The 11799-nt window shown below is 41.5% G+C and overlaps 2 protein-coding genes and 1 pseudogene across 2 annotated transcripts; all 3 read right to left on the bottom strand.

Moving 5' to 3' along the window:
* On the bottom strand, positions 1-971 carry LOC147654311 (taste receptor type 2 member 40-like). The gene has a single exon (XM_086882612.1). The coding sequence runs from the start codon at positions 969-971 to the stop codon at positions 36-38; it is 936 nt and encodes a 311-aa protein (XP_086738738.1). The 3' UTR covers positions 1-35.
* A 5959-nt stretch (positions 972-6930) lies between these two features.
* LOC111943025 (taste receptor type 2 member 40-like) lies at positions 6931-7860 on the bottom strand. The gene has a single exon (XM_086883795.1). It carries the CDS (start codon positions 7858-7860, stop codon positions 6931-6933), a length of 930 nt encoding a protein of 309 aa, XP_086739921.1.
* A 1787-nt stretch (positions 7861-9647) lies between these two features.
* LOC111943016 (taste receptor type 2 member 40-like) lies at positions 9648-10325 on the bottom strand (annotated as a pseudogene).
* Between the last annotated feature and the right edge of the window lie 1474 nt (positions 10326-11799).

Here is an 11799-nt window from a genome sequence, read left to right as displayed (position 1 = left end):
TCTAAACTAGAAAGACCAGGCAGAGCCACTGTCTTTTAAGTAGATGCAGTTCTGCCATGACAGTTAATGTGGTGCCAAATCCTAACAGGCTGTGCTCGAAATTTTGGATTGCTCCAAATTAAGACCAATGTGTGTCCAGTAGGACAGGCAGCCATTACAACTATGCAGATCGAGTCTCCAATACTTAAAGCTGGAAAAAGTTTGAAAAGGATGATAAGCACACAAATAAAATATATTATGTAAATGATAAGTAAGGAAAAGACTGACTTGATGGCACTGATGTGTGCCTCTGAGCTGGGATCCCTGAAGCCACTTGCGTTATTTTGCATCCGTCTCCTGTGTATCCACAGAGACCGAATCAGCAGGACACTAGAAACAACAGACAATATTAAAGGCATAGTTATTCCAACATTACAGAGAAGAATTAATAAAGCTAAACTGTCTTTCTTTGTGGTTCTCATTGCTGAGGAGTTTGTCATAGGTTGAGGAGCAGTGAAGTTCCTCTGCAGAGCATAGTCATCCCAGATGAAGGGAATTGCAGCGGTGAAGGAGCAGAGCCATGATGTGAGCAGCATCCAGGGCACCAGCCTGGCAATTCTTTGCTTCAGCCAGATGAAGAAAGACGGTGTAAAAGTGGCAACCTTGATGCAATAGAAGACACTAAGCCAGGCTCCAAACCAGAGGCTGGAGTAGTTCAGAAATGTAAAAATTATCCTGGTCAGCTTGAGCAAGTCTTTTGTATAAAAAAAGGGTTCATAAAATATATTCATTAAGAAATCCACTGAAATCCATGATTGCAAAATTATTACAGATGAACTCAGAGAGATCACGATTGTATCATATGGGGACCGTGTTTTGCCCCTAATGCAGCTCCGTGAACTGGCAGCCAAGATAATTCCATTTCCTAGAATTCCTGCCATTGATTCAATTATAGCAATTGTTAGACAAAGGAGAGCAAACGGTGTGAACATTGCTATTCAAGACCTTGCAATTATTACTCAGTTTCCTCTGGGCTCCTGAAAGCCTCAGATTTACCAGGCACGGCCAAACCCAAGGAGCTGTTGTGGGCACAAGCTCACCTATTTATATCAGAAGTGTCCTAATGTAATTTAATATTTCTGCTATTTTACATTGTTGTTTTGGGCTTGATGTGTCAGCTGATTTGTTTAAGCATGCAAATTGGGTCAAGATTCAATTACATAGTTTTCATTTTTGGTGAAGGGATTTGCTTTGGAAGGGTTATGGAGCAGGTGAACTGTGGTGTTTACCAATGTGGGTTTCCTCTCCAGTGTCTGATGTCCTGCTTTACAAATCTAGATTTGTTTTTTCAATCTGATGCTATAATGTCTCCATTTCTTGCACTGTCTTCTCTTCAGAGTTGAAGAGACATACTTGTCATGACCTCTTCTAATGCTGGGTAGCTCTTTTCTTTATCATATATTGTCCTATTTCTCCTGAAAAGAAGATTATCGTGTTTTTCTTTAGTGTATAGAGAGTTTTAAGCACTATAATTATCTCTGAATTCCTGCTCTGAGTTTCCCAAAGGAAAACAATAAATTTCTGTGGGAAGAAAAGAATAGAGCAAAGGAAAATAATTTTACAGAGTACCTCACTGGTCCATTTTTCACAAGCCTCCTGAATAGATGCAGAATTTACCCAATGAGTTTTAGATCTGGCAATATACAGCATTACATACAGAAGCAATGGCACAAGTGTTAATTGAGGCAGTTTTACTGCCATATGGAATATGCATGCTTTTGAAATTCAGTTATATGTGCTAAAAGAAGTGAATTCAAACACTTTCCACATCCAAGAAGATACAGGTCTTCTAAGTAAGTGGAGAGGCTTGGGTTCATTGGAAAGCTTTGGGACTCATGTTTCATCTGTAGCCCAGAACACAGAAGGAAACACACAAAGGTTCTTCAGAAATGCAGTGACACAGATAGCTGTCATTAGCACAGTAAGAAGGTGTGGACAGTTAGGTGGGGAGTAACTTTGAGACCTTTTCAAAGTTGCTTCCTTGAGTAGCTTGAAATTTCTTAGTGCTTCATCTGTGATTGCCTAGGAGAGTGTTCAAACCTATTTGATCATCCTATTTTACTCACAGGAGTAAAACTGTGAGCATTCACCTCAGATTTATGTACATTTGTTTATATATTTGATACGTGTACTACTCTAGGTATTTTGTACATATAAGGGCCAGATACTTAGGATTTGAAAGCATACACCAAGAAAAAGATTGAAATAATTTAAGACCAAATTAAAAGTATTATAATTTTTTTTTATTATTTTAGTATTGCTACAGACTCTTCCTTTGGAAGTTTTTTTAAAGAGTTTAGAACATTCTGCTTCCAAATTTTGCAAGTGTACCTGCATGAGAATTTTTGGATGTGTCAAATTCATATAATTTTTGGATTGAAAATCTTTGGGAAAGTGTGGAGGAAGCCCACTCTTCTGACAGGCTTCCTCCTTGGAGATCTGTCCCCTTAAATAAGAAAAAACTACTTAGTCATGGTGTCTAAGCTGTGGACCCCTTCCTGCTTCAGGACTGCATGTTATCTCCCTGTTAACTATTGGTCATTTCACCCTGGTCTTAGACCATTGGTCCCTGTCCCAGTTCTCCCCTTCCCTATAAAACCCCAGCTTTTGCTCAGTTCAGTGGATGTGACCGTCACTGGCTCCCTTCACTGAAGGCTGCATTAAAGCACTCCACAGAACGCTACTCAGCCTCCCAACTCTCTTGTCTATGTGTTGGCTGCAGGAGCCCATGAGCAGAGCTGGGCTGATGTGAGCTGATCCCAGAGCAGAAATCACTTCTGAAAGAACTGATCACGTGAAGCCTCAGGCTGCTCTCCGAAGGGTTACCCTTGGCTGGAAGCTGCCCAAGACTCTTTGGACGGCCGTTCCCCTTGGGACCCTTATCCACAGTAGTCGGTGGCAGAGCCGGGGGTCAGACAGACCCCCAGACACAGACATCAACAGGAAAGCATTTGCATTCTCAGCCACAATTAGAATTTCACTTTCATGTGAAGGAATAAAAAAGGGGTGTTTGTTTTTTTGACAAGAACAGCTCTGTAGCTTGCTATTGACAGACACTTCCAATAGAAAAAAGTCAGTGAATACAGAGCAAGCGCCTTTGAGTCAAAGAAAACTGTTGAGCTGCTCTTTGAATTCAACAGCTCTTTTAAGCTCATTTGTAGAATGACAGGATGGTTTGGGTTGAAAGGGACCTTAAAGACCATCCAGTTCTAACCCCCTGCCATAGGCAGGGACACCTTGCAGGAGACCAGGTGGTCCAAAGCCCCATTCAGCCTGAGCCTCTTGCCACAAGATAAGCAGCAAATGTCTGTGTGATATGTGTGGGGTTTATGGGCAAGGTTTTGATAGTGGGAAGGCTGCAGAGTGGTTTGTGTGAGAAGGGAGCAGGAGTTGTCCCTGTGTCACAAAAAACAGGCCCAGTTCCCAAAGGGGACCCGCCACCGGCCAAGGCTCTTGGCACCGGTGATGCCGGTGACATCTTTGTGACAACTCTTTTAAGGAAGGCTAAAGACCAGTGCATGGCAACTGTGAGAGAGAGGACAGAGAGACAAGATGAGGGAGAGTCTTGCAGACAGCCAGGTCAGTGAAGAGGGAGGGGGACAAGATGCTTCAGGCACCAGAGTGACATTCCTGTGCTTTCCCTGGAGGGGACCCCACTGACGTGACCCTGCAGGCCCTGGCAGACCTCAGTGCAGCAGATATCCACACTGCAGTGTGAGCAGAGCCCCGCCTGGCAGCAGGTGGTTGTGCCCTGAAGGAATCTGCATCCTGTGGAGATCCCACCATGGAGAAAGTCCCTGTCAGGAGCTGCAGCCTGTTGGGATCCCATGCTGCAGCAGTTTGTTCCTGGAAGATTGCACCCAGCGGAGAGGATCCCCTCTGCAGTCCCCAATTCCCTGTTCCCCTGCCCTGCTCATGGAGGGAGGAGATGGAAGAGTGAAGAAGCGGGAGATGAGGGAAAAAGATTTTTGGTTTTGTTCTTTGTTTCTCACTCCCCTACTCTATTATTGATTGGAAATAAATGCAGTTATTTTTCCCATGTTGAAGGAATCCCCACAAGGCGTGGCCAAGCAGTCCCCCCACATATGTGCAAGGATAGCAGATAAGCTCTGTGAGAACAAGTAGGGACAGCCACAAGTGTAGGGGTTGCCAGTTATATCCAGAGTGATAAGACATATCCAAGATCATGACAGTAATTCCAGTCTGCAGGATCGATATCCAGGTGAGTTTAGTAGGTGGAAAGTCCCAAGAAAAGATGCAACATAGCTCAAGGAGAGACCAAAACTGACCATCAAGCTTAGAAGCAGCTCCTGAATTTAGAGGGCTCTACGTCCCACTGAGGCTTCACTCTGCTGTTTGCTTTAAGGCCATTCATGCGGACTGTGGAAGTTGTTTCTGAAACTCAGCTGCCAAACCCCGAAAGCAAGGCCTTAATTTCACCAGAAAGTCCCTTCATGTCTTTGTCTTCTCCTGTCCCCACATACCCAGAAAAGCAGTACAGCCTGAATGGCACACAGCTTTTCGTTTTTTTTTTTTTATCCTGCCATGATGGACACTTAAAAATGAGTCCATCGCATATCATCCAGAATTTCAGTTATGAAAATTCCTGCTGTGTGTATAGGAATGCAAAGCAGAGAAGGATCCTCTACTCACCTCTCGTGTAGATATTTGCATTTCTTGCTTTTAATTAATGACTCTAATCAAATTACTGTTGTTTTTTTTTTTCTTGGAAAATGGTGTTCTTTAAAAATTAAATGGGTATTTCTGTCTTTCTTTGAATTTCTTACTGATGATTATTTTCATCACTAAATTACAGAAACCTAGAAGTGTGGAATGGAAAAGGACTTTGTTTCAAATCCTGGTCTCATTGTTTTATGTTACATGTGAGCAGTTTCCTAAAAAATATTGTGAATTTTTTTCCTGAATTCTCAGTGGCAAGAGGTACAAGACAATATGATTTGCATAATCTCCTTCTGGCAGTGTTAGAGCAGGATGAGATTTGAATTTTGTTTGTTTCCTGATCTGATTCACTGTGCCAGACATGAATCAAGCTGCAAGAGGGGCTGAATAGCATTGCTATGTGTGGAAATAGTTCATATGTTTTGGAAGGGTCGGAGTCCATGTGTTTCAAATTTTCTTCAGGTTGCCTTATAGTGAGCTAAGATGTGGGAATCCAACCAATTACCAGGTTATGGATTAAACAGACAAAAAGAGAAAAATGCCTGCTTTCAAACAAGATATGTGATATCACAGGATCACAACTCCTGTAACTCTCGTTTTCCTGCTAGTACAGAGGCTGTTACTTTGAATCCCCAGAATAATTTTTATCAAATTTCTTTAATAATTTATCCAGTAGAACACAGAAGATGGTGTATATAATGCATGTTGAAGATAATTTTATTCATATGATAATAATTACTTAACTGGTCAGTTGAAGAAAGGAAGGTCTATCAGAAGACTTACACTGTGAGATGCCTTCCAATATTCTTGTTGGCTTTTCCTCTTAGATTTTCAAATTCATGTTAATGAGCAGGTAACTATTTGATTTAATTCCACAGAAAGGGAGCTTTGGAGGGAAGATGTACTCAAAGAGGCAGGGAAATAGCACAGGCACCACTTTTGCATCTCATGTGCGTGAGGAATGTGCAATAATGGAACCTAACCCAAAGAGTGTGAGAGCAGCTGTCCAGGTGTCCCTGCTGAGCAGCCGTGTGCCTCAGGGCTCAGCCAGGAGCAGGACAGCACACTCGGCTTGTGGGCTGAGCACAGCCCGCGTGTTTTGCTTGTTGGTGTGGTCAGAGAGCTCTGAGGTTTGTTCCTGAGGGCCGGTGAGGGGACAGCAGGGAAGGGCAGAGGATGGCCCAAGCCTCCCAACACGGGTGTCTCATGGTGCTGAGCTGGGAACCAGCACCTTTCACTGGTGCTGACAATGCCACTCCAGTGTGACATTGCCATGTGCTGAACTTTCTGCATGTCTATTAAATGGTGTGGAAAATGTTCCTGCAAGCCACTGCTGGCACCTTTGAAAACAGTTTCTGTCATGAGGGAAAGGAAGACTCCAACACAAGTTATCCTTTGACTTGGTATTTTTTAAAGTTTGAAATGAAACAATTCAGGCACAGACTCAGATGAATTACTGGTGCATTGCTTCAAACAGATTGACAACATCCAAACCAGATACATTGAATCAGGATGGGCTTAGTCAACACAAGACTTTAGGCATGAATGTTTATGTGAGAGATGCTTTAAGAGTATGTAAAATCCCGCTGCATCTGAAAAGGGTCATGAAGCTCCAGTTCTGATGGAACAATAATGCAGTGACACAGATCAATATTTCAGCAAGAGTGGGAAACTCAAACAGCCATGTCATTCTTTCCTGAACCCTACTGCAGTTTTATAGACACCTTTAGAATCAATAACTATTTTTAAGGAGTTCAACCAGAGTTGAAAATGACCAATGAGATATTCTGGAAATATTGGGAATTCCTTAACAATCTCAATAGGAACTTTTAATAAGGAGAAGCAGCATTCAATCCTTATATTCCAAGGATACAGGACCACGCCTGTGCTTAACCTGGTCTGTTCCATTTGTATCATGAATTGCAACTCATGGCATTGCAGGTGATTACTTTCTAGTCTGAGTCTTGGCCCTGGTTTTGTGCTGTGCTAGAGAGACTGGGGTGATTTCCCAGGAAAGTAGAGCAGATAGCAGACAACTTACACAATCATGTGTAACAAGATTCACAACAAAGTGAAGCAAATTCCCAAATCTTCATGATTGCAGATCAAGGCCCTCATCTACTCATTGCAACATCTATTATTTATACCTCTGATGATTTCAATTGATTCACTTGGATCTAAACTAGAAAGTCCAGACTAAGGCCTGGTCTTTTAAGTAGATGCAGTTCTGCCATGACAGTTAATGTGGTGCCAAATCCTAGCTAGCTGCTCTCGAAATTTTGGATTGCTCCAAATTAAGATCAAAGTGTGTCCAGTAGGACAGGCAGATAATACAGCTGCACATATAGATTCCTCATCACTAAAAGGTAAAAAATCACTGCATAAGAGGAGAAGCAAACAAATAAAATATATTATGAAAATAATAAGGAAGGAACAGACTGACTTGATGGCACTGATGTGTGCCTCTGAGCTGGGATCCCTGAAGCCACTTGCGTTATTTTGCATCCGTCTCCTGTGTATCCACAGAGACCGAATCAGCAGGTCGCTAGAAACAACAGACAGTATTAAAGCTGTATTTGCATTACACAGAAGAATTACTAAACCCAAACTATCTTTCCATGTGGTTCTCAGTGCTGAAGTGTTTGTCATAAGTTGAGGAGCAGTGAAGTTCCTGTGCACACTGTAGTCATCCCACATGAAGGGAATTGCAGCTATGAAGGAGCAGAGCCATGATGTGAGCAGCATCCAGGGCATCAGCCTGGCAATTCTTTGCTTCAGCCAGATGAAGAAAGAGTGTGTAAAAGTGGCAACCTTGATGCAGTAGAAGACACTAAGCCAGGCTCCAAACCAGAGGCTGCAGTAGTTCAGAAACACATACACTGCATTGGAAACTACACCTCTAGTTTCTTCAATATAGTAATGTTCATGCCATATATTAAGGAACGAATCCAGTATATTCCAGGAATGGAAAATGAATCTAGATGAACTCAAAGAGATCACGATCGTATCATATGGGGACCGTGTTTTGCTCTTAATGCAGCTCAATAAAATGGCAGCCAAGATAATTCCAGTTCCTAGTAGTCCTGCCATGGATTCAATTATAGAAATTGCTTGAAAAAAGAGAGCAAAAGATGTCATCATTGAAACCCAAGGTCTCAGAGTTATTACTCAGCTTCACTTGGGCCCCTGAAAGCCTCAGATTTTTCAGACACTGCCAATCCCAAGGAGTTGTTGTGGGCAATGCTCACCTACTTATTTCAGGGGCAGAAATATCTTAATGTAATTTAATATTTCTGGTATTTTGCATGTTGATTTTGGGCTTGATGTGTCAGCTGATTTGTCTAAGCATGCAAATTGGGTCAAGATTCAATTACATAGTTTTCATTTTTGGTGAAGGGATTTGCTTTGGAAGGGTTATGGAGCAGGTGAACTGTGGTGTTTACCAATGTGGGTTTCCTCTCCAGTGTCTGATGTCCTGCTTTACATGTGTAGATTTCTTTTTCAATCTGATGCTATAATGTCTCCCTTTCTTGCACTGTTATCTATCCAGAGTTGAAGAGATATACTTGTCATTGCATCTTCTAATAGTTGGGTAGTTCTTTTCTTTATCAGATATTTTTAAATTTCTACTGCAAAGAGCGTTGTCATGGCTTTTTTTTGTGTGGGGAGAGATTTATACATTATAATTTTCTAGTGAAAGAGAGGGATTTAGTAGATTGTTTATAAAATGTGGATTAAAGATAATTTTATTAATATGACAATAGTTAATTAGCTGGTCAGTTGAAGAAAGGAAGTTCTTCCTGAAGATTTACACTGTGAGGTGCGTTCCAATATTCTTGTTGGCTTTTCCTCTTAGATTTTCAAATTCATGTTAATGAGCAGTAAATATTTGATTTAATTCCACAGAAAGGGAGCTTTGGAGGGAAGTTGTACTCAAAGAGGCAGGGAAATAGCACAGGCACCACTTTTGCATCTCATGTGCGTGAGGAATGTGCAATAATGGAACCTAACCCAAAGAGTGTGAGAGCAGCTGTCCAGGTGTCCCTGCTGAGCAGCCGTGTGCCTCAGGGCTCAGCCAGGAGCAGGACAGCACACTCGGCTTGTGGGCTGAGCACAGCCCGCGTGTTTTGCTTGTTGGTGTGGTCAGAGAGCTCTGAGGTTTGTTCCTGAGGGCCGGTGAGGGGACAGCAGGGAAGGGCAGAGGATGGCCCAAGCCTCCCAACACGGGTGTCTCATGGTGCTGAGCTGGGAACCAGCACCTTTCACTGGTGCTGACAATGCCACTCCAGTGTGACATTGCCATGTGCTGAACTTTCTGCATGTCTGTTAAATGGTGTGGAAAATGTTCCTGCAAGCCACTGCTGGCACCTGTGAAAACAGTTTCTGTCATGAGGGAAAGGAAGACTCCAACACAAGTTATCCTTTGACTTGGTATTTTTTAAAGTTTGAAATGAAACAATTCAGGCACAGACTCAGATGAATTACAGGTGCATTGCTTCAAACAGATTGACAACATCCAAACCAGATACATTGAATCAGGATGGGCTTAGTCAACACAAGGCTTAAATCATATGTGCTTCAGTGACAGTTACTGTAAAAGTTAATAAACTCCCACTGCACCTGGAAGGCTCCCAAAACACCAGTCCTAATGTACAAATAATGCACAGGCGCTAGTCATTACTTCAGCATGAGAAGGAAGATGAAAAGGCTCTTTTTTTATTTACTGAATCATATTGGAATCTGAGTATTGGCCTTTTTTTTCTCTTGTCAGAGAGTAACCATGGCATTTTCCAAGGAAAGTACAGTAAATAGGACAGAACTTACACAATTCTTCAAAACAAGACTCATATCCACGTAAAGCAAATTTTCACCTGTCTTTGTGACTGAAGATCATGGCTCTTATCTATTCATTCCACTGCCTATTATTTTATATCTCTGACAACTTCATTTGAATTCACTTGAATCTAAAATAGAAAATCCAGGCTAAATCATGATCTTTTACATGGATATATTCCTGACATGACTGTTAATGTGGTGCCAAATCCTAGCTCTTGAAATTTAGGATTGCTCCAAATTAAGACCAATGTTTGTCCAGTACGGCAGGCTGTCATTACAACTATGCAGATCGAGTCTCCATTACTTAAATTGGAAAAATTTTGGAAAGGATGATAAGCACACAAATAAAATATATTATGCAAATGATAAGTAAGGAACAGACTGACTTGATGGCACTGATGTGTGCCTCTGAGCTGGGATCCCTGAAGCCACTTGCGTTATTTTGCATCCGTCTCCTGTGTATCCACAGAGACCGAATCAGCAGGACACTAGAGACAACAGACAGTGTAAAAGGTATACCTATACTGACATTACAGAGAAGAATTAATAAACCCAAAATGTCTTTCCTTGTGGTTCTCACTGCTGAAGAGTTTGTCATGGGTAGAGGAGCAGTGAAGTCCCTGTGAACAATGTAGTCATCCCAGATGAAGGGAATTGCAGCGGTGAAGGAGCAGAGCTGTGATGTGAGCAGCATCCAGGGCATCAGCCTGCAATTCTTTGCTTCAGCTCAAAAAGCACAAAGACTGTGTAAAACTGGCAACTTCGATGCAATAGAAGACACTATGCCAGCCACTAAACCAGCCAGTTCAGAAACACATAAAGTATGTTGGCAACTACAGAGTTATGATCCAGGAGAGCAAAATTAATCTAGATGAACTCATCAAGATCATGAACAGATCACATGGGGGCCATGTTTTGCTCCCAATACAGCTCAATGAACTGTTGGCCAAGATAATTCCACTTCCTAGAATTCCTGCCATGGATTTAATTATAGCAATTGATAGAGGAGACCAGAATATGTGATCAATGCAACTTAAGTGCTTGCAATTATTCCACTTCTCCTGGGTGCCTGAAAGCCTTGTATATGTCAGGCAATGCCAATCCCTATGTGCTATTATGGGCAATCACCTGTTTATCTCAAGGGCAGAAGTATCCTAATGTCATTTAATATTTCTGCTATTTTACATCTTGGTTTTGGGCTTGATGTCTCAGCTGATTTGTCTAACCATGCAAATTGGGTCAAGATTCAATTACATAGTTTTCATTTTTGGTGAAGGGATTTGCTTTGGAAGGGTTATGGAGGAGTTCAACAGGGGTTTTTAGAACTGTGGGTTTCCTCTTCAGTGTCTGATGTCCTGCTTTACATGCCTAGATTTTTTTTTTATATCTAATGCCTTAATCCCTCACTGTCATGTTTTCTCAGTTCATGAGATTAATTTCTGCAGCCTCTTCTAATACTGGGGCAGGCCTTTGTCTTTATCAGATGTATTCAAATATCTGCTGATAGGCTTGGTGGGCATGTGATAGGCAATCAAAGTCAACCCACCACAGGTATCAAGGATTTTCATGGTCTCTCCCCGTCATTGGACATATTGTAAAGGTTCTAGTGTTTCAAGGTCTTGTTTTTATGAAATGAATCAAATTTATGACATCCTGTAGCACCTTTTGCAGTTTCTTTCTGTAATAACATGTCTATGAACATTGCAGTGAACAAATTCCAGTTGTAGTGGTGACTACATAAACTAACCACCCAATCCTTCTCTTATGCCAGTCAAAGCAGCTGTTCCACTTGTCTTTACACTTGCACAGCTCTTCCAGAAAACATTTTTATTAAAGAAATAATTTACTGTTGAGAATATGGCTTCTATGGTAAATCTTCCCTTCAGTAGTTTACAGAAGTTAGCTCTTCATTTATTTCACTATTGATACAGCATTTACCAAATAGCTTAATCTGAGCCATTTTTGAAACATTTGTACTTTCACCCATCCACTCAGAAATCCTCTTCCACTAAGTAATTTTGCTGATACTTGTCTCCTCAAACTTTCAGCATTATTTTCTATATTTTCTAAGTATTTGCTGACAAAGGAATGCATTTTTCTTTGCTGCTGTATTGCTTTCTGTGAATTATCACAGCCATTTTTACCTTTTATGGCAGGAAAAATAAGTGTTTCCCTGGTGCTATGTGACATTTTGTCTTTTGCTTTGAAGCAAGAAGCCTCAAAGGAGGCTTCTCTAAACATTTG

Source organism: Cyanistes caeruleus, chromosome 3 (genome assembly GCF_971803275.1).
Source record: "Cyanistes caeruleus chromosome 3, bCyaCae1.hap1.1, whole genome shotgun sequence".
Classification (NCBI taxonomy): domain Eukaryota; kingdom Metazoa; phylum Chordata; class Aves; order Passeriformes; family Paridae; genus Cyanistes; species Cyanistes caeruleus.
Note: the sequence above shows the minus strand (reverse complement) of the source record. Positions and strands in the feature narration are given on the sequence as shown.